Source organism: Podarcis pityusensis (genome assembly GCF_964106645.2).
Source record: "Podarcis pityusensis genome assembly, chromosome: 10".
In the NCBI taxonomy this organism is placed as follows: domain Eukaryota; kingdom Metazoa; phylum Chordata; class Lepidosauria; order Squamata; family Lacertidae; genus Podarcis; species Podarcis pityusensis.
This window is the reverse complement of record NC_138035.1, coordinates 67,007,890-67,035,306: the sequence shown is the minus strand read 5'-3', so window position 1 is coordinate 67,035,306 and position 27,417 is coordinate 67,007,890. Positions and strand designations below refer to the sequence as shown.

Sequence of the window (27,417 nt, the reverse complement as noted above, 5' to 3'; positions counted from 1 at the left end):
AAACCCTTTTAGTCGCCGGGGATAAAAGAGGGCGAGGAAGGCGGCCGTGGCAAAGAGAGGCGGTTCGGTTATCCCCGCGGCTCGCGCGGCCTACCTACCTGCTGGAAGCGCCCCTCGCAGTAGGCGTGCGCCTGAGGGACGTGGAAGGCCTCGTCCATGTAGGGCGAGCGTTGCTGTCGGTTGAGCGCCGAGAAGAGCAGGCACGAGGCGAGGAAGGCGCAGCTGAGCGCCGCCGAGAAGTAGTAGGCCTCGGAGCGCTCCATTGCTGGCGCCGGGGGTCGGGAGGGGAACCGGGCAAGAAACGCGAGGCCCGCCGCCTCAGGAGAAGGCGAGCCCGGTAAGCCTGAGGCGCTGCTGCCTCGCGCGGCCGCCCAACCCCCGGCTCGGCGTTGTCCTCTCAGGCGGGGGAAGCCGCTGCTTCAAGCCGAGCCTTGCGGGGAAGGGGCTGCCGGGGACCCTCTCCGCCCCTCCTCCGAGAGCCAGGCCGGGCGCTTGGCGAATATCTCCCTTTTTTTCTAAGCTCGCCTTGAAAGGCTGTGTGTGTGTGTGTGTGTGTGTGTGTTATTGTGCAACGGCTTCCGTGTCGCGTGTGAGCTTTGAAAAATAATATTTTTAAAAAAATACTTTTCAAGTTTATGCATTTCACCCATTTTTATACCTTTCACTCATTTTACAAACATTTTTCTTTTTAAAAAATTATTTATACTTTCAAGGTTATACATTTCACCAGCTTTATACATTTCACTCATTTTACAGTCCTTTTGACATTTCAAAACTTGGACTTCTCTCCCCCTCTTTCTGCGGCTCCATAACTTTATTTTTAATATCTTCCGCATATTGCAAATTAACTCAATGTGCTCATTTATTCATCTTCTTTAAATATATACCCTTATGAAACAGCAGGTTGTTACAGTAATCCTGCCAAATGTTTTTATCTGTTACCCAGTCAGATGGATGGGGTATAAATAATAAAAATTATTATTATTATTATTATTATTATTAATCTGTAAATATTCAGTAAAGCATTTCCATTCTTTTATTTTTTTAAAAAAATGTTATCTTGATTTCTTATTCTTCCGGTAAGTTTTACCCCATTTCTGCATATTCCATAAGTTTTTGTATCCATTTTTCCTTTGCTGGGACTTGTCACATGTGAGCTCCCTGTGTGCAGATTGCAGACCCTCCTGATATAGGCAAAAATAGGGGTGGTTGGCTTTTGCTCCCCAACTCCCCAGGGACCCCTAAGTCCAGGATCGGTCAGAGATGGATGGATGGAGGCAGGATCCAGTGGAAACCAAGGCGGATGTAGCAAGGAGGCGAAAGAGACCCAGAACGTTTCTTTTCAGGGTTTGCATTTTGGCTGGAGAAGAAGGACATCCCCTCTACAAACAGTCAGAAATTACATCCCACCTAAAGTGGGGTTACTGTGGCAAATCCTCAGGATTTGGCAAGTTTTACATAGTTCCAGTTTACACAAAAACATTAGCATTTGATAAAACCATCAGGAGGCCTGTCAGGCATCCCTCAATCTGGGCAAACAATGACAATTACTACAAAGGAGGTTCATAGATATAGGAGATGAATCCCTTCAGGAACTTCCCCTGATGGCTATCTGCTTACCTGTTCTCAGTTAAGGGGGATTAAAGAGGCAGAGGAAATATTTGCAGTCTTTAGGAGAGCCAAGATGGCTTTTGGATTGCCCTCCTGTACTATTTTAGACACATGGTTCGTATACTTATGTATGTGTGTTTACCTTGTGCAATCATCAACATTTATTCTATATTTGAGATCTTGGCATTCCTATAGCACTCCCAAAGGTTCCTATTTTCAAGGGATTTACAGAAGCCATCACACTTTTCAATTTGAACTCTGAATGCCCCACTTTTCCTTACGACATCCCTAAGGAGGTTTGAGAGCGAACATCCTTTTCCTGTCGTCAGCCAGCCAGTCACTTTAATCAGAGGTAGACTGTCCCTGAATATTGAGGTTCTATGCAATTTGATCTGATGTGCGGGGGCGGGGGGAGTTGCAGAAATTGTTAAATGCCAGAATATTAACAAGGGTCTAAATTTGAGGCCCCCTGTGAGGCCACAGGCCAAAAGACCCTTCTGTCTCACCCCTTGGCTGTGCACACATATGTAGTAGAAAGATAATTGTCTATTAAGATCTTATTTTGTTGTTTTTGCTTATCTGCTTCTGCACAGGACCAACGGTGACTCACTGATCCTACGCACAGGATCATCTCGGAAAAATAAATTGGATCACTAGTGCTAAAGGTATTCTTTTATGGAATTTATTTAAAAATTGACCCCATTGACAGCAAAGATTGCCCATTAATAGCAAAGATTGCATCAGAATCATCCCTTTGTCAAGTGAAAAGTTCAAGAACACATTTGGAAACATTTTTTAAGCTTATTGATGGGGGTGGGCGGGAGGAGCATATTTCATTTGACCCATCACTCCTGAACGCTCTTTCCATAATGAGTGTCTCTTATTCTAAGCAATAACATTTCTACGGAATTTTGTAGATTTTTTAAAAAAGAAACACTATGCACCAGTTCACTCTGTGAACAGACGCTGTCCAGCACAAAAGTCCCTGCACATTGCAGAGAACTCGGGGGGGTGTGTGTGTGTGTGGATCTGCTGTCACTTTGTGTATGGTTTGGAAAAGAAAAAAAGCAGTGATAACAACTCAGACTGCCTTTACAAAAACACAGTATGGCTGTTGGAATACAGCATCTGCAGGGTTTTCCAGAGAATGGGTCAACGACAACTCCAGATAATGACTGGCTGAGCCAAAATGTATAAACACTGAAATGCAACGTATTTTTAAATGCTGGTTTGGCCGTGAAAGTCATGTATGTATTGTACTTCTGCACAATGAGAGGGTACGAGTCTTACATTTTTGTTTAAAGCAGAAAAGCTCAATATAACTATAAAAATTAGTATGAGCGATATTCCCAAAGCTGATGCACGTTTTGCATTTTTGCACTGTGTCTTTGTCGAAGAATGACAGGCCACATAAACCCTTTATACTTACAAGATCAGACTGCTTAAATCAGAATAAATTTAGAGCATAAACCTTTCAAAGTAGTTCGGTTTTTCCAGCTGCTGACATGGAACACGGTCACTAGGCGAAGTTCATACTAATCTTGTGCAGACTTGACAACTTTTGAAACGTCTCTGGAATGTAGCCTTAAGCTTAATTAAGTAAAACTACTAGGCAAAGAGCAAACACAAAAGTATCAACAATACCCATTGGTCACTTTTTATAAATGTTCCAGAGCTGACTGATTCAGAAGCAGCATACTGCTGTGTTGCAAGATGCAGTGTTTAACACATCGTCTGGAACTGTTTCCTGACTGCCTTGTTACTCTTATCCTGTTTAATGATGTGAAAAATGCTGCCACGCTAAGAAGAAAAGCAATGGAAGGAGCTATTGATGGAGCATTAATTAATCCTGCAATGGTGAGCAAACTAAATTTTTTATGTATTCATTACTGTGGTAACGCAAGGTTTGCAAATCTCACAGAGCTGTTGCAATCCTGCCTGTGTGAAATTCTGAGTTTCAGGAGCTGTATTAGATTTGAAGGAGAAGGCAATAGTTTGCTATTCAGGTAGGAGCAGGTCAGCGAGAATGTTAACTGTGCCCAGTTGGACAAAGGTACAGATTTTTCAGGAAACTTGTGAAAGGTTGTATGAGAGAATGGATGGAACATTTACCGGGGCACTCTGCCCTTTCTGTAGCAACTTTCCTGAGTCCAAGAAACATTGTGCTTTGCAGAACACAAAGTAAAATGAAAGGGGACTTTAATGGGTGTGTTCGTTCTCTACCCATCCTTGGTTCAAGCCAACCATGTTTGATCTCTATGGCTCCCTCTGTCTCCCAGATGTCTTTGCAGGGAACTGCTGTGCTGGCATGGCTAGTGAGTAGAGCAGACAAATGAGGAAATCCTGGATATGCTTTGATGCTGATGGCTGCTTGAAAGTGGCCCAAAACCACTGTTTGAGAAGCACTGCCCTACTGGCTGTATTTTTGCTTCTTATTTGGACTTTGGTTTATTTGTCCTCATATTAAACCATTTTGAATATGCTAGATCAGTTTCTCATTTTTTTTAAAATCTGCAAAATAGAAATTTCACATCTGGGTGAGAGAAGAGCTTTAGAAAAGTTTTCACTTTCCTCAGGATTTCAAAATGTTTATCCACATTTTCTCACGATTTTTTCTTCTTTGTTTCTTCTCATTATACTGCTATACTCTCTGCAAAAGGCTTTTTTCTGATTCTTTACAAGATAGTGAGAGCTGTATTAATAGGATTCCAGTTTCCCCTGGTAGAAATGTGATGTGTGAATTTAATTTTCATTTAAATATCTACTTGTACTGTTACTACTGTATGTTTAGACCTCAGACATGGTTTTAGTGATAGACCAAAGTTATTTACAATGTGTGGAATTGCCCCCCCTTCTCCTTGTTTCAACATTTAATTGATGGCATAACTGGCTCTTTGCCATTTCTAAAGTATATTTTTCCTTGTTGAGCTAAGGAAAGCAGTGGGTCTATTTTGAGGCCTATCCCTGGAAACCAAACTTTATTCTGTATTTTTTGGCAGATTGTTGATCCATTTCAGTTACTCGTGGCAACGAATAAAGCTGTACATCTCTACAAGATCGATAAAATGAAGACAAGAACTCTTAACGCTGAAATAATATTCAACCTTTCCCCGAACAACAATGTAAGATGACTTCCTACAGCATGCTCTGAATTTTTTTTCCTTTTTTTGCAATAAGAGCCCTGCCAGATCAAGCCAAAAGGCCCATCTAGTCCAGTATTCTGGCCTCATAGTGGCCAAACAGGTGCCTATGGGAAGAATTTGAGCAGGACCTCCTGACTGTAACAGTGAAATAAGATTTGCTTGTCCCCGAAGAAGGCTGCTAATTGAAAGGTGTTATGTGTATTATTCACCACACAAAATATTTCCTGACCATCAGTTTGCCTGCACACATACCCTCTTATTAAGCCACCCTCGTCTCTGCAAGACTGAAACAAGGTCTTAACAAAGCATTCAGTCTTAGGCTTCACAACTGCTGCCCTTATACTGAGTTCATAAAATATGTAATCTGAATACTAATTTTATGGATACTAATTTTTTTCGTTCCCATTCAGGAACTGCCTCTGATTGTCTACTATAATCTGCCCCTACCCCAGTAAACAAGCACTGTGGGAAACAGTGTTCTTGGTTCTCTGGCTCTTCTTTTGGCTTGGGAATCCTCACAGAGGTCTCACCTATAAGAAGGCAGGCTTTCCTGTACAGGCCTGGACACTATGTGACACCCCCATCATCCCAGGAAAAAATAACCCAGCCATGTATTTTGCCTTGTTGGCTCCCTTTCTTGTTCTTGCAGACCTGGGTGGGTAGCAAAAACACTGGAGAATTGAGTTTCTGGTTGATAGTATTTTGTTTGATTGCTTACAAGTTGTGCAGGTCTGCTCTACATGCAATGTGTCCTGGGCTTCCTCCAGACTCTTCCTGCAGTAATATTAGAACAAAAACCAACCAGAGGTTATCATGTACAGTATTTACACCACCAGGATCTCAACATACATGTAGAATGTGTCAACTAAGAGTCTTAGAAGTCCCATAACCATACAGGAAGTTTATACCACTCTTGCCCATCCCTTGCTTTGACACAGCTTATCATTCTTTAAATCTGACATTAAAATCCTCTGCATGTCCCTCATATAGTGACTTGAAAACAAATGAATGAATATTAAACTGCCTATGATAAAATATGCCCACATTTGTTGTAAGTATCTTGTGAGATAGTTAACATTTCACTTAACAACTAATTTAATCTTTTCAGAGCTTTGGAACCAAATAAATGGGAAAATATATTTTGTGAGATGCTCTGGGTTGCTAGGATGTGATTGACGTACATAAGAACACACAATTCTGTGTTTTAGATTTCAGATGCCTTCAGAAAGTTTGGCATTTCTGACAGTGACACTGCCGTACTCGTTGTTCTGGTTGAAGACCAAGAGAAAACCGTGAATCTGGATGACGTAATACGTCAAGTGGAAGGCCAGCAAGTCCCCTTAGCAGACCTCCCCAAAATAACAGACCTACAGAAAGTTAAAAAGGTTTGTACAAGTTTGTCCCGGGTTAAGGGTTGAGATAAGACAAAATATAGCATTTTCTTTGGTTTGTAATTGTAATTTTGCAATTACTTTTAGTACAGAGTGGGGGGGGGGGGACGACCTGTGACTCTCCAGATTCCCACAGCCCCAACTAAAAGGAGTGTGGCAAATGGGAGTTGAAATTCAATTTGTGGTGGGCCACAAGGTATTAATTTCTGAGATAGATGGACATATAGTGCAGTCTTAAGCTCACTAAATCCAGTTGGATTCCCCCCCCCCCAGCTAAGCATGAGGGGATCTAACCACTGATCTAAACCACTGAGCCTCTTGGGCTTGCTGATCAGAAGGTCGGCGGTTTGAATCCCCGCGACAGGGTGAGCTCCCGTTCCTAGGTCCCAACTCCCACCAAGCTAGCAGTTCAAAAGCACGCTGAAAAAGTGCAAGTAGATAAATAGGTAATGGCATTTCTGTGCACTTCTCTGGTTTCGGTGTTCCGTTGTGCCAGAAGCGGCTTAGTCATGCTGGCCACATGACCCAGAAAAACTGTCTGCAGAAGCGGACAAACGCTGGCTCCCTCAGCCTGTAAAGTGAGATGAGCACCGCAACCCAGAGTCGTCTGCGACTGGACTGTCAGGGGTTCTTTACCTTTACCTTTAAGCATCCTTAGGAATGCAAGCATACCCCTACATTTTCTTAACCTTCTTTTGTGTCTTACATTTTCCCCACGCTGTATTGAGAGTTTTGACTACAAAGTACATTAGGGTGCAGTCCCATGGTCCCTGGAGAGGTCATCCCAGCAGCCATTGATGTTGCCATTTTTTGTGGGTGTAGAGGGAGGTCCAGAAGTAGAAAAGTAGGTCCACCCCTGGAGATCTTCTCAATTCAGGCATGGAGACTTCTGACACCATCCCTCTTCCACTGTTGGTGCAGGGGGGGACAGAGAGAGAGAGAGAGAGAGAGAGAGAGAGAGAGAAGGAGCAAGATGGGGCTGAATCAAGCGAGATCTTGGATTCATAGAATCAAAAGTCACCCCATTCCCCTAAGAAGGGTGCGAAAAAATATGACAGCCTTGGAGCTGCCATACTTATTTCCGTTCTAGCTGTCTCCTCCCCAGCTTTGATTCCTGCATTTGATTCCTGCATAGTCCAGGGGATTGGACTAGATGACCCTCATGGTCCCTTCCAACTCTACAACTCTTAAGATTTTATTATTTGCTCTAGCAGGGCATTGGAAGTTATAGCAGCTATGCTTTGGATTCTCCCTTCTGCCTGCCATGGGATTGCTGTGCCCATTTTTTCAACTTGACCTATAAAGCTGGACAATCTTTTGCTCCTCCGGAAAGTGACTATTCCATTTTCTTTGCAGTTGTACAAGCTAACCCCACAGGAAGAAAAAATAGGCACGCTGCTGGATGGCATCATTTGTAGAATGGCAACTAAAGATGTTTCATGAAAAAAAAGTTAGGACATTGAAACAGTTTTAGCTTGAAACAAATGTTTCTTTCAATTTTTCTGTTTGGTCGAAAAAGTGTTAAAATGCCCTGAAGTCTAACTCTTACTTAATTTGGAAACGGAAGCTGTCACAATTTTTTTACAAACATGGAAGAATGTTTGGGTATTGTGATTATTTTATAATCAAGAAGTAAAAGTTTATTGTTCACTGTATTTTTGCATACTGCCCTTCTGGCAATGTACGCCAGGCGGTGCACAATTTAAATGACTAAAAGAGAGAGGGAGTAAAAGATACAAAAAGCAAAACAATAAAATGACAGCATTCTCTTGGGTTATTGGTCTTGCTAGGTGCGAATGGTGTCGGCATTGTGGCTTGGCTTTCTCCTTTTTTAAAAAAAATAATATTTATTAATTTTTCAACAGTTTAAACACAACACTACAGAAAACAAAAAAAAAAAATACAACAATACAATACAATACTAAAAACACTACAAAACACTAACACCAGCAACTAACAAAACAAAACAACAACCATTTAAAACACAACACAATCCAATTTCAATATCTTATCTTTCATTCATTCGCCTTCTCCTTCCCCCTTAGTTAACACAGTTCTTTGAAGTAACCCTTGGGGGTGTGGTGGAGCTAGTAGCGCTGTCAGATAAGGACTTTGGGCAGAAGTGGAGGCCGCCCTCAACAAAACAAGGACAGGGGCCTCCAAATGAACCATGGCTGGCTTACCACACTTTGAAGCAAGTGGTACGCATTACCAGATGAGCTTGTGAAGTTGTTATGTCAGTTCAGTTCTATCCACTTCGAAGACTTCGGCAAGTATCCCATCGGGTCCACTGGCTTTGTTGTTTTTCATTTGGTTAATAGCTGTACACATCTCTCCCAAATTTGGAGATACCGCAAGCAAATCCTCACCGTGATCAACTCCCATCCAGAAACCTATGTCACTACTGTGGAAGGACGTGTGGATCCAGGATTGGCCTCCACAGTCACTTACGGACTCACTGTTAAAACCGTGTTCATGGAAGGCAATCTTACTCAGCTACGAGTGATCGCCAAAGATGACACACTGCCATAAAAAAAAATTCGCCCACAATAGGACTGTTGAAGCCATAGTCTAAAATTGCCAAGTTGTGCCACTGAGCAGAGAGCCTGATGCTGCTGTACTCTTTCTTAAAGCAGTTCCTGAATCTGTAGCATTTATCAGTACAGAACTTGGAACTATGTAGGGATTTGAATATCTGTGGGGTGATCCATATAGGCAGTCTTGGCTTAAGTGTGGTCCATCTGGTGCTGTTCCTCTTAAGTATTAAGAGCTTAAGATGAGCAGCTCGATCGGGGCCAAAAGCCCATCTGGAACAGCATCCTTCTCTCTCTCTTTTTTTTAAAATGATATTTATTAAAAGTTTAACAATTACAGAAAAAGAGAAAAAAGGAAGACAGTAAAAAGTTACAATACAATACATCAAAAGAAATTGAAAACCAGAATAAGAAAGAAAGAAAAAAATCAGTACATTGAAGCAAAAAAGCAAAAACGTTTAAAAACAAAAACATTTAAAAACACATCCAATATTCCATATCTTTACTTTTCATTTACTTGTTTCCTCGACCTCCTCACACCTCCCTTTTTGTATTCTAGTTCAGTTAACTATTTCAGCAAATTCTTTCCATCTTTCTCAATTTTTGTTCTATAATTTATCTTAACAGTCTGTCCTTCAATTTTTCCATTTTTGCCCATTATCAATCAACTTTTACTTAATTCTTTATTACATTTCTGCTAAAACCATATAACTTCATTCCAACATCCTTCTAGCATTCATTAATTTTGCAATATTTCTGTAAATATACTTTAAATTTTTTCCAATCTTCTTCCACCGACTCTTCTCCCTGGTCTCGGATCCTTTTCTCACAGTGGCCAACCACTGGCCAATTACAGGAAGTCCGCCAGCAGGACTTAAGACAACAGCGCACTCCTTGCTTACGATCCTCAGTATTCATGCTGCTTCCTTAAACCGTTTCCCTATCTGCAATATTCTCTTCATTAGAATAAACCCTTATCACCATCCAGGATTACAACTGCTATCATCCTTGATCATTGGACTTGTGGTTGGGGCTTATGGAAGCTGTAGTGCAAGGTTACAAGTTCCCCATTCCTGTTTTAAGGTATTTTTTCCAAGGCTGAAACAAAAGCATTTAGTGCCTTAAAACAATACAGTGGTACCTCGGGTTACATACGCTTCAGGTTACAGACTCCGCTAACCCAGAAATATTACCTTGGGTTAAGAACTTTGCTTCAGGATGAGAACAGAAATCCTGTTCCGGTGGAGCGGCAGCAGCAGCAGCAGCAGGCCCCATTAGCTAAAGTGGTGCTTCAGGTTAAGAACAGTTTCGTGTTAAGAACGGACCTCCGGAACGAATTAAGTATGTAACCAGAGGTACCACTGTACTCAGAATTAAGATGGAGGATTTTAACTTCCTTTGCTGCTGTATAGATGTATATTACAAAAAATCATCTGAATGTTACAAGGGAGGAGCATTAAGAGGAGTTTAGGATATACAGTTGTACCTTGGTTGTTGAACGCCTTGGTACTTGTACGTTTCAGATCCCAAATGATCGAAACCCGGAAGTGGGTCTTCCAGATTTCGAAGGGTTTTTTTGGAAGCCCAACATCTAATGCGGCTTCCGCTATTGTTTCCAGCGCGCCTGCACAATCGGAAACTGTGCCTTGGTTTCCAATCATTTCGGAAGTCGGGCGGCCTTCTGGAACGCATTCTGTTTGAAAACCAAGGTACGATTGTATAATTCATATCTTTTGTAGCTTATAGATTCTGAGAATGTCAGTCTGTGCAACTTGGACAGTGTGCTGAGTCTTCATTTTTCTCCCATAGTTGTACAAGAAGTTAAGGGTAAGCAGATTTGCATATGCTGTAGTATTTTGATAGAGAATGTCCTCTCATACTTGGCCTTAATACCAAGTTTGCTCCTGGAACGTGATAGTATTTTAACTGGATAGATCTGATGCACAGGTTTTTTTACAATGACATCAGCAAAATGGCCCAGAGATCATTTAAGCTTTGGATCCAACACTTTATAATGTATACAGTGCTTGTATTTTGATTAACAAGGGAAAGTTAGACATCTTTCGTATATTCCTAGGAAGTTAGGTTGTTTTGAAATCAGAAAGGCAGCTGTATATGCAACAAAACCCACATGCTTGTACAAATCATAACAAGATGATGATCTGCAGATGCTTCTTCTCAGAGGGTATTAGAAAGCTGGAAAGTACCAAAATTTTGGGCTACCATTTAGTACCCTACCTTCCATTAACCCCTGTTGCATCCCCCACCCTGCAAAAATCAAGCCTGTCCAAGTCTGGCCACACAGCAAAGATGCACATTGTACAATAATTGCTCCCAACAACTTTTGCAATGGGCTGTGCTTAACACACCACAGGAAAAGAGAAAAAAACCCACGAGGACACTTGCCAGTCTGGCCCAATGAAAAATGCCATCTTTGTTTGCCTGAAAGGGAATATTGGATCTTGAATGCAAGCAAACACCTTCCACCAATGGTCTCAAGGTAAATTCACCTGGTTATTAAATGCCCCCTTGCCCCTGATTATTACTGTTTCTGGTGTCCCAGGAAAAATGGAAGGGAGCACATGTTAGCTCTTTTAGCGTTGTAAGTAACTGGCAGCTTGCACACATTTAACTTGGGCACATTCAGCTTTATGCACTTGGCAAATATATATATTTCAATATAGATATATATAGAACCCAATGATTTTCTACTATACACCATTTGGGCATTATGCGATATCCCCGGAACGTAATCCCAGCGTAAGACGAGAGTCACCTGTAGTTATTATACAGCAGCGTTATGTGTTTATTTGCATATAAGCCCTGAAATAGGCCTGGCTCCAGCCTCCATATGAGCGCAGCAGCTGTGAGTGCTATTCAGTTTGTGCATGCCCCTTGATCCTACCGCAGTTCATCTGTTCCAGTCAGGGACGCTTGCATGGCACTGATCAGGGAGAGGTTAGGGCTTGCTGGCCTCTGGTTTGGCATTCTCTCAGCTTTGAGGTCATGAGGAATGTGAAGCCAGCCACAAGCCAGTCATAGTATTAGATCAGAGTTTCCCAAACTTGGGTCTCCAGCTGTTTTTGGACTACAATTCCCATCATCCATGGTCCCTGGTCCTGCTGGCAAGGGATGATGGGGAGTTGTAGTCAAAAATCAGCTGGAGACCCAAGTTTGCAAAACCCTGTATTTGATGGAGGAGTAAGCAGAAGGAAGATTAACTGACATGTTGCAGAGATGGTAGAAGTCATCACTTGAATGAATTTGGCAAAAGGGATTGAGAAACTTAGAATCTGTCCTAATATTAAGGTGTCAAGATATTTTGTCAAACAGATAAAACTCTGGCCCTATTATAAGCTTCCCTTACCCCCTAACCATTGGAAATACTGGTGGGAACAATACCTAGAAAGCCATATGCTCCCCATCTCTGTCCTGTAAGATATCATACCCTCTTCTTTATTTGTTAAAGATTGCTGGTTTAACCTTAATACAATAAACATATTACATTGGGTACATGCAATGCTAGACCAGGAACTAATGGCTCCTGTTTTTCCTGGATTGCAGCACACTATACAGTAGTTTGCAGTTACGTCCAAACTAACATGGACCATGAACCATAATTGCAGACTTGGGTTTAAACGTGGTTTCCAAGGCAAATACAAACCATCATTTACTACTTAGGGGTGATGTTTTGTGAGGGTTTGGTGCTGAGATCACACTTACTCCAAATTTAATAATGATAATAATAATAATTTATTTATACCCGCCCTTCCTGGTTCAGAAAACCGGGCTCAGGGCGGCTAACAACAAATTTAAAACACTTAATTGTGATACAACAAAAAACAGCATAAAATACAATATAAAAGCGTGAATAACAATAAATTCAAAGTTCAAAAATCAATTTGGGGGGAAATCCATCCAGTAAACATTAGATGGTCACCAGGGCTAGCTGGTTAAATTATTCCTATTTGGGCCAGCGAGGAGGCCAGGGGAGAATTAGATGTGAGGTCCCAGAAGAACTTTCTTTATGTATGCTACAACAGCAGCAAGAATACTCATTGCAAAGCATTGGAAGACACAAGATCTACCCACACTGGAGGAATGGCAGATGAAAATGATGGACTACATGGAATTGGCGGAAATGACTGGCAGAATCCGTGACCAGGGAGAAGAGTCGGTGGAAGAAGATTGGAAGAAATTTAAAGACTATTTACAGAAATATTGCAAAATTAATGAATGTTAGAATGATGTTGGATTGAAGTTAAGTGGTTTCTAGCTGTACAGGTACAAAAGAATATGGAAAAATTGGTTTTTAATATGTAAAAATTTAAAGTTATAATATATCAAGATTATACATTAGGATTAAAAAGGAGGGAAAGGAATTGTTGGATTAACAAATTTAATTGCAATACAAAAGAGGGAGGTATGAGGAGGTCCGGGAAACAAGTAAAAGTAAAAGAAGTGAGGAAAAGATGGAATTGTTTTTAATTGTTTTTTCTTTTTTTCTACTTTGTATTTTTCCTTTTCATTGTTAATTTTTGTGTGTTTTTTTACCAATGTGATTTTTTTCCCCTTTGAAACTTTAATAAATATTATTTAAAAAAAAAAAAAAGATATGAGGTCCCAGAGCAGGTAATCTTCATAAAGAGGGGAATAAAATATCAGGCTAAATTCAAATTGAAATCCAGGCAGAATAGCTCGGTCTTACAGGCCCTGCGGAAGGAGGTTAAATCCTGCAGGGCCCTAGTCTCATGGGACAGAGCATTCCACCAGGTCAGAGCCATCACTGAAAAGGCCCTGGCCCTGGTGGAGGATAGTCTGACTTCCTTAGGGCCCGGGACCTCTAAACTATGGTTATTCATGGACCTTAAGGTCCTCTGTGGGGCATACCAGGAGAGGTTGTCCCATAAATACCACAACTTTGCCACTTTAGGCTCCTTCAGGCAGGAGGGTGTGATAAAAATCTAATAATACTAATAACAATAACTTTGAAGAGCAGAAGCCCTAAATTTGACTTATGAGAAGAGTAACTTGGTATTTAAATGGAGAGCTGATCTAGGAAAGATGTTCATTTATAAGTGTTCCTAATAATAATAATAATAATAATAATAATTTATTATTTGTACCCCGCCCATCTGGCTGGGTTTCCCCAGCCACTCTGGGCGGCTTCCACAAAGACCAAAAATACACTAATATGTCATACATTAAAAATTTCCCTGAACAGGGCTGCCTTAAGATGTCTTCTGAATGTCAGGTAGTTGTTTATCTCTTTGACATCTGATGGGAGGGCGTTCCACAGGGCGGGTGCCACTACCGAGAAGGCCCTCTGCCTGGTTCCCTGTAGCTTTGCTTCTCGCAATGAAGGAACTGCCAGAAGGCCCTCAGAGCTGGACCTCAGCGTCCAGGCAGAACGATGGGGGTGGAGACACTCCTTCAGGTATACTGGGCCAAGGCTGTTTCCCTAATTAGGAATCGTGTAGTGATCGGTTCTTAAAATAAAAGTCACTTAATTATTTGGCAAGCCTAGCAGCCTTCCCCTAAGCTCCTGTGTTTGCAAAACTTAAAAGAAACAATACATTAACGCTAGAAGAGAATTCTTGCAAATTGGGACCCCATGCTAAAGATTATGCTAGCTGCAATATTTTCCTTTGAAAGGGATTGGAAGAAATGGTAGTGCCAACAATTTCGTTGTTTTCACAGGTTTTCAGGATAATCTGTCTTTTCAAAAGCTGGAGCGGTGTGGGGGTGTGGGATCTGTAGGATAATATCTAGAGCTGGAAGAGGGAAGGATCTGAAGCTTCTGAAACAACACTTCAGCAGTATTATCATGGAAAATTAAAGGCTTGTTTTCATTGCCTGACAAAGCAAATGGCACATGGAATATATCATCCAACTTGTTGGCTGGAGAGCAGACACTATTTTTGGTAGTTTGAACTAACGGCAAGCAGGTACGTTTTAAGTCATATCCTTTTTTGAACATGTGTGAAAAATCACTCCAGCCCAGTTAACATAAACAGAAGGGATCGTAAAACCGTTCCTTTTCACCGCTTGTGCCCCTAGAGTTGAAACACACCAACAGTACCTTAGGGTTTGCATGAATGCTTTTGCTGCCCTTTAAGTAATATACCAGCTATGCTTTGCTCATGTCTCCTTTGTTAGAAGGATGCTGTCAAGAGAGCTGTGTGGATTATTTTTATCCTTCTAAAGGGAAAATAACTTTTATTGCTTTAAAGCTGAGCTGATGGTATCTGAGGCAGCAGTACCAAACTGTCCACCTGTAATGAATGCTTTTCACATTGCCTTAGCTGCTGATGAATGCCTATATTTTGGCAGAAAATCCTGACGCATGCAACCTGGGGTCTTCCAGATGTTTTGGGTTACAGCTACCAACTACCTCAGCCAGCATGCCAAATGGTCAGCGATGGTGGGAGTAGCAGCCCCCAACATCTTGAATGGGCAACAGGTTGTGGAAACTTGCTGGAGGGGACGCATTAACCCATGCTAATAGTGCAGGGGATAACTTTAAAGTTGTTTAGCAACTGATCATTTCAGTACACCTGGGGAAGGCCTATGGGGAGTGAGGGGAAATGTTGTTTTCTCCTTCCTCACAACTGACCCCCTCTACCCCACCCCTGGAGGTTTGTGTAGGGCTACAGGGCTCTTCTCCCAGGGGGGCTGGAGCTATAAACAGGAGCTGTCCTCTTGGGGGTTTGTGATCCACTGCAATATTTTGTTTCAGGTCTCACGCAGATCTTCAGGTTTATATCCCCTATCGTTATTGACATAAGTCTATAAGGTGCAGCCAGCCCCCACAAATTAAAATGAGAGGCAATAAACGAAGTGTTGACCTTCTAGGAAAGAAGCAACATTACAGTCATAGCATATTTAAACATAACCTTTATCACAGAAGCTCGGTGCTTTGGTAATGTTAATTAATTCACCTCTCCAAAAACCCATCAAGACGAGCAAGTATTACACATTCACGTTACAGATAAAATAGAGAGGTTAAGGGCTTTCTAAATGCCAGCTACTGAGTCAGCAGCATAACTGATATGTAGATGCAACTTTGCCTTTCCCACAGCACCAAAGTCTTCCACTACAGAAATGAGTGCATAGTCTAAATGCAGCAACCTTGTGGAAACTAAGCAGGTCTGGATCTCATCTACATCTGGGTGAGGAACTTCAAATATACGGACTTGAGCTCTCCTTGCATGATTCTCTTCATTTGTGCTCCTTCTCTCCCACATCATGCAAGAGGATCAGATAATAATATCAGTGGTACTCAGTAGCAGGTGTAACCAACCTGGTTCCCTCCAGATGTGTTGGACTACAGCTCCCAGCAGGCCTAGTCAGCATTGCCAACAGGTACTCGGGGATGATGGGAGTTGTAGTCCACAACAATCGAAGAGTTTTATGATGGTTACCCTTGTTCAATAGCATCACTGGAATTTGTTCATGATGTTTGGGCCTGATGGGTGATCTGTTCTGTTCCACACTGCATGCACACCCCACAAGAGATGGAACAGTTCTAACTGGAAGACGCTGTGCATTATGCGCACACACTTCCAACATGCCCAGGGGTCGCCTGAACAACTTAGCTGCCCTATAGATACCTAATGAAATCTTCTTTCCTATGGCTCAATGCATGTGTGGTTTGTTCAGCAAATTGCTTGGGTATGAGGAAGAAGACTGTCTAATTTCTGTGGTGTGAGGTGGGGTGGGGTGGGTGTGTTCCACTAAGGCAGAGATTCACATGGTCTTTGTGCTGTGCCCAGAGAGAGCCTTATTTGCACCCGCAACTTGCAGCCAAAGCATCACACAATGAATTAAATTACAACAACATCAAAAGTCTAGTTCTCTTATTACCATTGTGCAGCAGGAAGAGCAGTCACATCCTTGTTGCCATTGTCCTATTTTAGGGATTGACCGAATGTTGACGTGGGTTATTAGATAATGAACCAGATCTACTGAGATCCAATGATATGATTAACCACACCGTTTCCACTCTTTCTGGATGACCCTGCCCAAGTTCTGTGCTACGAAACTGGGAGCCTGTTAAATCAAAGAAGAAATTACACCAAGCGAAAACACTGACCCAGCCTTCTTAAAATAGGTATATTTTATATTTATATTTTACATACTTTACATTTACAGGATTTACAAAAGCTGCATCATTTTATGATCATCATTATACAAAGCAGTCTCGAAAGAATCATCACTTTGCATTCTTTTCTCTCTTGAATTTGGAGGGTTGCCAGAAAGAGGGGCAGAGAGAGACTTTGCATCCATCAGCAATTGTCCTTCGATAACAGTTCCAGTGTGTATAAGTCGAGCATTTTGCCCTTCCTGTCCCTAAGAGGGTCTCTCTGAGCTTTTGATATCGAACGTCTTCCTTCAGCACGCTCAGAAATCTTTCCTGGCCCAGACTCCCCAAATTGCAATTAGGATAACCATGACAATGAGTGTGTAGAGTGTACCGACGGCAGTTTGCTCATTTCGACACCGCTGTTTGCACCCACAAGAATTCTGCACTGCCTCTCCGGTGGTAGCAGCAGGTTTGGGCCTGTGAGCACGAAGGCAGTGTATTCTGCCGAAAGAAAAAAAGAAACAATAGATTTAGCCTGTTGCCACTACTGACGTTTAAGGTGTTACTTTACAGAGAGTCTCTCCTAGCCCTACCTAAAGATGCTAAAGATTAAAGCCTAAGCCTAAGCTTCCGCATGCAAAGTAGATGCTCTCTTACAAAGCTATGGCCCTTCCTTCCCCCAGGAAGTGTCCTAACTGTGCTACTTGTGTCTTAACAATGTTGTATGAAGAAACCCTTAGTTCCTTCCATTGCATTGTTCCCCCCCCCCACAAAAACCCAAACCCCACCGTGTCAGCAGCCTCATTATTTATCCCCTAGTAAGTCTTTCAGCACAGTAGTCTGAAGCTGCATATAAAATATAGCACCATCCCGATCTTATGTAATTTGTAGCCCGGTCGCAGCTGGAATCCAATATGGGTATGACTTTCAGATATCCTCATACCTTAGGAATTTGTCTGTACCTACCTATCGGCGTTTATTTACCAAAGCCAGACTAAACGTATTTCCCTCGGAAGTTCTAAATGGCAGACTGAGAGGCATCCCCTATCAGAATAGGCTTTGTTTATGTTCCCAGGACGTTGATTGCATGAAGCTGATTCTTCTGTATTGTGGGCAATATGAGCAAGCAAGGGATCAACTGATCAAACCCTCACTAGCTAATTTGCCAAGAAAATCCAAAGCCTCCCATATTAAATATCTTTTGGAAGACAGGTCATATGATAGTACACTGACCGTGGCAAAGTTTATTTCAGAGGTTATAAGAAACAAAGATCATTATGCCCTAGATAAAACAAAATGACTGCCTTTGTTTCTTCCATCTGTCTGTCTGGTCGTTTTAACCGTATCTAGTTTTGAAATTGTTTGGTGGGTCTTTGGACCGCAATAAAGTTTTAGTTTGAATATAGCACCAGCATCCGTAACATTTCCCTGTCATGATGGAAAGCTCTGCATGACATGCTCTCCTTCTGCTTTCCCTTTTACCAACGTGTTTCACCTACCTTCTAGAGGCATGCATTCTTTTTCCTTGGTGGATTGCTCTTGCAACTCTTCCCTGAAAGCGAGAAACCAGCGGAGATACCGTCAATCAGTGACCTGAAAGCCCTCAGTCGGTAGCAGTGGTGCTGACTTTGCACAGCTGAAAGAGGAGCGGAGAATTGAGATCCTCCAGGATACAACTTTGGAGCTGCTGCTGTTGCTGAAAGTCATGAACTAACTAAACCAATAGCACGTTCTCTCCCCTCGCTGACTGCTTGGGCCTTTATAAACAGAAGCAGCTAAGTCTCTGCCAAATGTGGAGCAATGAAAGAAGCCCTCCCTGTTTGTAGCATGCGCGCGTGCAAAAGGGAGGTGTGCGAGAAGTGGGGGAGACACTTGGCTGACAAAATAGACCGCTCTGTTTTCAAGCCAACCCTTATGCAGGACACAGACACCTTTCCACGATTCTTCTCTTGCGATACGAGCATGGGAATTTCTCAAACAGATCTCACGGGTACCCCAAGGGCTCGCAATAGCCAGTCTGAGCGGGAGGCTTATTGAAAGTCACTTCTCAGAAGTTAACTTTGGATTCTACACAATGACACGTTTCTGCTGGCATTGCACCACTTTGAACGACAGGTGCGTGCCCCTAAATCAGGGTAGGCAACCTAAGGCCCTTCTCAATCCGGCCCGCAGATGGTCTGGGAACCAGCGTGTTTTTACATGAGTAGAATGTGTCCTTTTATTTAAAACGCATTTCTGGGTTATTTGTGGGGCCTGCCTGGTGTTTTTACATGAGTAGAATGTGTGCTTTTATTTAAAATGCATCTCTGGGTTATTTGTGGGGCATAGGAATTTGTTCATTTATTTTTTTCCAAAATATAGTCTGGCCCCCCACAAGGTCTGAGGGACAGTGGACCAGCCCATGGCTGAAAAAAGTTGCTGACCCTGCCCTAAATAAACAAACTCCAGCAGTCCCTCCTCAGTCCTCACACAGTACATGGCCCAACGAACATGTACGGCTTTATACCAGCAGGTTTAGAATAAAAGGAGTACAGTTTCCTACATTACCTGCTCAGATCTTTAGTACAGTAAGGCTTATTTATTTAAATCAGGGGTATACAACTTGCGACCTACCAAGCTGATACCCGCCAATGTTTCTCCGATGAAAATAGGGACATCCAATTCAATAATAATAATAATAATAATAATAATAATAATTTATTTATACCCCACTGGGTTGCTTCAGTCATTCTGGGCAGCTTCCAACAGATATAAAAACATAATAAAACATTAAACATCAAAAAAACTTCCCTCTACAGGGCTGCCTTCAGATGTCTTCCAAAGGTTGTATCTCCTTGGCTCAGAAGTTGCAGAACTTCATACCCTCCAACATTTCTCTGATGAAAAGAGGGACGTCCTAAGGAAAAGCAGGACATTCCAGGATCAAATCAGAAACCAGGACAGCTTCTGTAAATCTGGGACTGTTCCTGGAAAATATGAACACATGGAGAGCCACCTTCCTGGTTCCTTCATCCTGTACTTTCTAAATTTTCAGTGTGAAAATCCAGCTATTCTGGCTGGCCACAGATAGGAGAGAGAACAAAAGAGGGAGAGCAACATCATAGACAGCGCTTTCACTCAAATCTTTTTTTGAGGGGTGGGGAGCGTATGTCAAGTTTGCCTCTCCGCTGCCAAAAGCAAAAATAGAAAGATGGATTTTCTTCCTCTCCAACAGAAGTTCAAAAGCCATTGTTATGCTCTTTGTCATAGTTTTTCTTGGCTTGTGCAAATGTGAGCCGGCAGCTCTGACACATTTTGAAAAGCCCTGACATTTCTGTAGCATACATTTTCTGAGCCAAAACAAATTATACTTCACCCACAGCTAATAATGTGAATAGGAGCAGCCATCAAGAGATATTTTTTTTAAAAAAAGTAAACAAACAAACAAAAACTGGTGTGAAGGGTCTTTAGGGCTTGAAATTTATGGAGAAACTTTAAAATGATTCACACAACCTATAAAAAGCACTGTGCATTTAAACTCAAAGTGAGACTTGCCTGGAAAACTTTCATGAAAGCAATCTATCATCTGTTCTTCTTTTCTAGCGCTCGTAAGTGGAAAAGGAATCGTAAAAACCAACAGTAAAAATCCGGAGAAGGTTGCAGAAATGGAACCGAGGTCCCAAGATGAAACTGATAAGATATTTATGAAATCATCTCCAGTCATATTATTCCTAATTGCAATGTATGAAACAGGACAAATTGTGCTATGGCTTCAGTGACGCACTAAACATGCTTCATCGTTCCGGTCTGAGAGCCAGAATAAGTTTCGTGACTAAATTTATGGGCTGGAAGCTCATAGTTGAAAGCTCGGTCCAGCCCCAAATTTGCTAGATGGCCTTATGAGAGCCTTTACCTCAGCCTTGTGCCCCCTGCTCCATGTGCAATGCTGTAATAACAGTCAAATCTGCATTTAGAGCACATGGTTTGCCCCAGTTCAGGATCCAAGGTGCCACAGGCTAGCTTAGCTCCTTCTCACCCACAGAAATCCCTGTTTTGGGGAATGCTGTTGGCGGCTGCCACCAGGGACCCCGTTCCCACACATTCAGCAAGTGGAACAGTGGAGCACAACACTGGCATCACAGAGGGCAGCAGAGCAGGGCCCTAATTCAGAGCCGGCCCTCCCAAGAGGCAAGGTGAGGCCTCAGGTGGCATGATCTACAGGGGCAACAGATACCAATGTAGACCCTGGGGAGTTATCTTTCCATAAGGGCTGACATTGATGCCGAAATCCAGCATTAGCTCTGCAAGTGCAGCTTTCTCTTGAGTGAAGTGCGGAGTGTTTGAAGACTGGGACATTTGCAGGGAAACCCAAATGCTTGTTTACAAAGCTATTGTACTACCAACCTTACTGTATGCTTGTGAAACATGGACCACTTATAAACACCATCTCCAACTGCTCGAAAGATTCCATCAATGGTGTCTCTGAAAATTTTTACATATCACTTGGGAAGACAGGCGAACTAATACCAGTGTACTGGAAGAAGCAACAATCACCAGTGTCAAAGCAATGATGCTTCAACATCAGATTTGTTGGACTGGCCGTGTTGTTCGTATGCCTGATTATTGTCTTCCGAAGCAACTACTCTATTCCGAACTTAAAAGTGGAAAGTGTAATGCTGGTGGTCAACAAAAGAGGTTTAAAGACTGTCTCAAGGCAAATCTTTAAAAATGTAGTATAAACACCAACAATTGGGAAACACTTGTCTGCAAGCGCTCCAATTGGAGAACAGCCTTTACCAAACGTGTCATGGGCTTTGAAGGCACTTGAACTCAGGACGCAAGGGAACCAATGTCCCCACTGTGGAAGGACATGTGGATCCAGAATTGGCCTCCACAGTCACTTACGGATTCATTGTTAAAACTGTCTTTATGGAAGACAATCTTACTTGGCTACGAAGGATCGCCAAAGAAGAACAGGTGTCGTGCTATCCCTGGACTGCAGATTCCTTCCCTGTTTGTTTATATGGTGGATGAAATTTGACAGTGAGATACTAAGACCCTCCACATCATAAAGCCACTGTGATACCAACTTATGATACATTCTGAGGTTTAGAGCTTACGCACCAACAAGATACACAAAAAGAAATAGACTTCATCCCCAAAAGGACTAATTTTTTTCGTTGTTTCCGGTTTCTTCCTGACACGGTAAGGGTGAGTCAGCATTCAGCATTTGTCCCCGCCATTTTCACCTCTCTTCAATCCTTTCTCCCTCCTTCCCCATCTTCAATCGCCTTCCTGCGTTTCTCTCCTCCCAACTCTCAAGGTAATCTCGCGTCGTCTTGCGTCTCCCTCTCCTGGCTCTTCTCAACCTCAATCTCATCACTCTCGTTCTCCCCTAACTCCCTTTTTCCGCGATAGGGTGTGCTCCACCATAGCAGAGCACCTTCCCTCGACCCGTCTCTGAGGGCAGCACACCAGAAGCTCATTCTAGGTCTTCAGTAAGGAGGTCTTCTGGAAGAGAATGAAAAAGAGGGACTTTCTGTATCCAAGAAAGGTATAACAGTTCTCCAAATCAAAGTCATTCTATATCTTCGACAGTGGTGTCCTCTGAAAGAGAATGAAAAAGAGAGACTGAATTCACAGCCTCTCTCAACAACGCCTGCCAAACAATACCCAAATCCAAGGGTTCAGCCACCTCAGCTTTTGTAGCTGAAGTCAGTCAGGGCCCTGCCTACTGAGGGGAAGTGAAAAAGGCCTGCAAGGCACAGCAAATACAGCAAATAGGCCTGGGAGGTCTTTCTCGGGCATGAACCATAAGGCTACTAAGTGAAAAGTCCCCAAGGTGTGGAGATTCATTTACCTTCTTTGGGTGCTGGGCACATTTGCGGCAGCTGTTGTAGGCTATTGCCTTCTGCAGAGGAAAGAGAAAGCTGGATCAGATGCCTTTTGTGACTTTACAAAACCCACCATTAACGGGTGCAAGGGAGCCCACAAGCAGGCCCAAGCCAGGAAAGACTGGCCTCCCTCAGGCCTGGGCCCAATCCCTTGCCCCAGAGGACCTCCATGGGCCCTGCAGCCTCCTGGGCAGAGGTAGAAGGGCAGCACCAGGGAAGAGGGCAGGACACGCCTCTGGCATCATCCTGACACCCCAGGGACACACGCCACATTATTTGCATTAGATGCTTTGGGAGCCTTTTGGAGGGTGGGGGTGGAAGTATTCAGAGACTGCAGAACTGGGAACAAAGACCACAGACAGCAGGCAGAGGGTCTGGGGAATCCAGTCCCTCCTCTTTTGTTCCCCCCAGTACTAACCTCAGGCTTTGGAAGAGTCTCGAAGAGCTTCGGCACAACTGCAACAAGAGAAGGACATGGGGACAGGTTAGTTCGTCCCTTTGCAGCTTCAAAGATTATTCTAATAATCTTCTGCTTGGTTCATCTGCTTCTACACTCCTACTACAGGGGTGGCAAACCCCAGGCCTTGGGGGCCAGTCTTGGCCTGCAGCCCCCCGAATGCGGCTCACAAGAGAATGTGGCCCTCTAGCTGACCACTGTCCCCCTGCCCTGTCCTACCAGCTGCCTCAGCCTCCAGCTTCCACTAGAAATGCTTCCTCTCCTCTCTCAGTCAATAGCATCTTCATCAACCCCACAAAAGTGGCTGGCCACTGGGGTGGGTTTCCAGATGCTGGACCAGATGAACCTTGGGTCGGATCCAGCAGTCTGGCTCTTTTGGCTTTTTCTTACTAGCTTCCCCTCCCCCACAAATCCTATACCCTGAGCTGCCACCCTAGCCTATTCTTGCCCTTCCAAAAATGGCACAGGGGGAACTTCCTCACCTGGAGGCATAAGCTTCTTCTCGCGCTGCAGTGGGGCCACTTTTCTGTTCTTTCTGAGGCGATGGCACCTCCTAGAGCATTGGGCACCCCTGATGGCACCCCTAGAAGGGCGAATCCCCCCATCACGGTGGGCAGATCGCCCCTCCTCTGGGTGCCCGTCTTCTTTGATGTTCTGGCTTCCTCCGCCACTGGCCACAGGCTGTTCCTTGTGCTGGCGCGGGGCCACTTCATTGCTCCTTTCTGGCTGCATGAAGCTTCTCAGTCGCTTGAACCTAGAAGAGATGATGCAGAACAGAAATACATTTAGCCTAATAGAGAATTGCCAGCACATCCCTCCCAATTCCTTCCCTCCTTCTGCAGTTGAATGAACTGTAGGACTTCATGACAGCTTCAGAGAGGCAGCCGAGAGCATTCAGGGCTTGGAGAGAAATGAGGTACCAGCTCCTGCCATTCCAGGACCAAGAGAACCTGGCTACCCTAGTTCATGCCCTGATTGCTTCAAGACTAGATGCCATGCACTATACGCCGGGCTTCCCTTGTGTTTGACCTGGAAGCTGCAGTTAGTGCAGGATACTGCAGCATGATTGCTGACAGGAACGAGGCCTTGTCGACATTGTTTTACCTTCTTGTAAACCGCTTCGAGGTGTGAGATGTATATATACACAATGAAGTGGTATATAGATTTTATGAAACAAACATGGGAGAGATTTTTGCCCCATCGAATAGCAGAGCTTTGGGTCATTCATTAACATCAATGGGCACTTCTTCACATAACACTTAATTGGTTTGTGAAATTGGCAGCCAAAAGATGTGCAAAGGACGACTGCCTTGCAAGGTTAGAAAGAGTGGGGGGGGGGTCACACCTATTCATTGAGGAAGAGGAGGAGAGTATTTGCGATTAGGATCTGAAATAGCTGCAGTATGTAGAACTTCCAGGTTTAGAGGCAGTCTACCACTGAAGCCACCTGTTAGAGGACAATCAACAGGATTGGGCTATTCCTTGTGGGCTTCCTGGAGACATCTGGTTGGCCACTGGATCAAACAGGCCTTTGCTCTCCTTTTCCTGCTATGCTATATCCCATGAGGGATTGCAACACTCCACCCCAAAGGAAAGAGAAGTATTGCCAGCATTTAAAGGGTGCCTCTGCCTAGTCTTTGAAGGACAGCCCTGCCCAGAGAGGGAGGAGACTGCTAGGTGGGTCCTCCAAGCATCAAGGGGTCCAAGAAGACGAGCAGAACAACACTGGGCGGCCGAGAGAGGAAGGTGGTGGAGTCTTGCTTACAGACAGAGACCCACAGAAAGGGCTTGACGGAGAGATGGAAGATGGAGGCGGGGAGACATGTAGTAGTTAGAGTGCTGGACTAGGGGGACCTGGAAGACCAGGGTTCAAATCTTCATGAAGCTCACTGATTGACCTTCAGCCAGTCTTTTTTCCCTCAGCCTAGCTTACTTTGCAGGGTTGATGAGAGGGTAAAAACTGGTGGCGGGGAGAACCATGTATGCCATCTTGAGCTCCTGGGAGGATGGCTGGCCTATGAATGTAAACAATGAATGTAATTGATGAGATGGGAGAGGAGAGGAAATAGGAAGGCAGGGAAAGAGTGTGGAGGAGCTGAGCTCTTCGGGAGGGGAGTGACTGGTCAAGACAATTTCAGGGGGCTGAGGCTGTGCAGGGGATTCCAGGATCCCACCCCAGGAGACATAGAGAAGGGGAAGAAATCCTGCTTACGCTCTGAACATGGTGTCCAAATCCAAATGCACTGCTTACCACCAAGAGCACCAACAACTCTCTCTCTGTCTCTCCTCACTAACCCACAATGGACACCTGTATTTGGTGGGTTTTAAGGGAGAAGCAGGAGATTTCACAAAGGAGGGCAAGTCATTGTTACCGTGGCAACCCACCCACCTTGACCCTGGGCCAAACTTACCCCTCCTGATGTTTCTTCAGAACTTTGAAGCACCTGCTGTTCCGTCTGCAGGTGAATCTTCTCTTTTGGAGTTCATGTTTTTATATCGGATCATTCTTCATTCAGCCCCATTTCCAAAGAGACAATCACAACATCCCTTGAAATGCAGTAGAAGACTCCCAAGTCTAGGGGTGTCCATAGCACAGGATTAGACAATCCGCTTTGCATTATCACCATCCTCATAGATGATCCTGGATGACATCTCCAGGTGGGGCAGAGAATGTTCCCTGTCTGAAACCCGGGAGAGGTGCTGTCGGTCAGTGTAGACGATGTTGAGGTGGATGGGTCAATGTCTGACTCTGTCCAAGGCAGTTTCCTATGAATATTCCTCTTAAGTCATTTACCCTGAAGACAAGCAAGCTAACTTCTCCACAAGACCAACAATCAATTTCTCCATTTAGAAGGCAATATGGAAAAGTCCCAGTTTTATATACAACAATGCAAGTACAAAAATCTTGAATATGAGAGGAAGCAAAATTCTGGACTCTGTAATGAAGCAATAGGCAAAGGGTCCTGAAGCAGAGCAAGTTGGGGGGGGGGCATCTGTCAGGGACTCTTCAGCTGTGATTCCTGCATTGCAGGGGGTTGGGCTAGATGGCCTTTGGTGTGGCCCCCAGTTCCACGAGTCTGTAATTCTAGGTTTGTACTCTGTACTGGGTCCTGTTATATTTATGCAGCATCACTTTTCTATATGCCTGCTTCAGTCCTTGGAGACCTAGTTCATTATCCCTTCAAAAGCATGTCTTTAATGTGGTACCTTGTTGAAGGTGCACACCTCATTCCTGGCATTTATCTACCCTGTGCACACCACAGACACATTTGTACTACAAAAAACATAAACAAACAGCAAACCACCAATCCTGCATTGAACATATATATAATATATAAAATTTTCATTAAAATATCTGTTTTGCAATTTTGAATATTCATTTAAACAATCTTAAAATATCAGTAACTTCCCTTCTTCGCTTTCCTTGCTTCATTTTGCATAGCATAAATTCCTGCATCTTTTACATAAACTAAACTATTCAGTATTCCATTACTGTATTACATCCATCAAAACTTATTTACATTGTTGAATTTATCTTACAGCTGCCAACATTTTCAAGTATACACAATTTCCCCCCATATATTCAATAAACATTGTCCAATCTTCTTTAAACATATGTTCTTCTTGTTCTTTTATTCTATATGTTAGGTCTGCAAACTGTGCATATTCCATCTGTTGAAGTTGCCATTCTTTCGTTAGATGTTAGCCCTGCCCTATAAATCTTATTGATTGGAATTCCGTTCCTCAGTTTAAAAAAACCCTGTTTATTTCCCCCCATTGTGTTCCCTGGGTGTAACCAGTGTGGGGTGATATTGTGGGAGTGGCCCAAAGGGCCACAATAAATGTGATAATGTGTTCCCCTGTAAATCCTTGAGTGTGCTTCTAATAGAGAAATTATGGTAGCCTGGTACTTTATGAAACTGATGATTTTTCAACATGTGCAGCCCTTGTTGGGGGCAGAAATACAGCTAATATGTACGGTAAATCACAAAGATACAGCACAAAGCTAGAACATAAGTTGCTCCATGATGCAAATGGCTACACGTGACACAGGTTCCCAACATGCTAACACAATGTACGCCTGCAAGGTCATCTCAGAACACGGTGGGAATCCGAGCTTAGTCAGCAGAAACAGCCAATGCTTATGCATATGATTGATCTATCAACTTAAATGAGGTAATGAAGTACGATTGGTGGAAATTGAAATGCTTTGTTTGAAACTTTATAAATACCACTGCCTGGACCACTGGGCGGGGTTGCAACTTTTGCAAAGCTATCCCATTGTAACCTATTGCTTTGCAATAAACAACATTGGATTTCTA

General features: G+C 43.3%; 2 protein-coding genes and 1 long non-coding RNA gene across 10 annotated transcripts in view; 1 reads left to right on the top strand and 2 right to left on the bottom strand.

Annotated features, from left to right (window-relative positions):
• ALG10 (ALG10 alpha-1,2-glucosyltransferase) overlaps nt 1-263 on the bottom strand; it is a gene marked incomplete at its 5' end in the record, with an annotated part of 12,445 nt that extends 12,182 nt beyond the window's left edge. Inside the window, one exon of the mRNA XM_081023741.1 lies at nt 99-263. Within this exon, the coding sequence (XP_080879867.1) occupies nt 99-263 (165 nt within the window). The remainder of the gene's footprint in view (nt 1-98) is intronic.
• TPRKB (TP53RK binding protein) lies at nt 194-27,417 on the top strand. 8 transcript variants are annotated; one of them, XR_013991169.1, is made up of 10 exons: nt 194-337; nt 2,205-2,276; nt 3,285-3,468; nt 4,611-4,733; nt 5,963-6,139; nt 11,054-11,179; nt 14,380-14,627; nt 15,761-16,792; nt 18,272-18,880; nt 20,348-27,417. XR_013991169.1 is itself a non-coding variant. In XM_081023882.1 (7 exons), exons 4-7 carry the CDS (start codon nt 3,325-3,327, stop codon nt 7,586-7,588), a joined length of 531 nt encoding a protein of 176 aa, XP_080880008.1. In that variant the 5' UTR covers nt 212-337; nt 1,789-1,963; nt 2,205-2,276; nt 3,285-3,324; the 3' UTR covers nt 7,589-7,922. The 8 variants fall into 8 exon arrangements, 2 of the variants coding, with proteins under 2 accessions (XP_080880007.1, XP_080880008.1); XR_013991170.1 differs by lacking the exon at nt 20,348-27,417 and having other exon boundaries at nt 15,761-15,851; nt 16,599-16,792; nt 18,272-20,161; XR_013991168.1 differs by lacking the exon at nt 18,272-18,880.
• On the bottom strand, nt 16,778-18,392 carry LOC308486732. Its single transcript, XR_013991242.1, has 2 exons — nt 18,265-18,392; nt 16,778-17,266 (listed from the first exon to the last, which is right to left on the bottom strand). It is a non-coding gene; the product is annotated as an uncharacterized lncRNA (long non-coding RNA).

Bases quoted from the DNA above. Each gene is read 5' to 3' on its own strand.
- TPRKB (XM_081023881.1), top strand. From the start codon at position 3,325: ATGCAGTGTTTAACACATCGTCTGGAACTGTTTCCTGACTGCCTTGTT. The intron at 3,469-4,610 runs GTGAGCAAACTA...ATTTTTTGGCAG, and splicing joins CATTAATTAATCCTGCAATG to ATTGTTGATCCATTTCAGTT. The intron at 6,140-7,501 runs GTTTGTACAAGT...TTTTCTTTGCAG, and splicing joins ACCTACAGAAAGTTAAAAAG to TTGTACAAGCTAACCCCACA.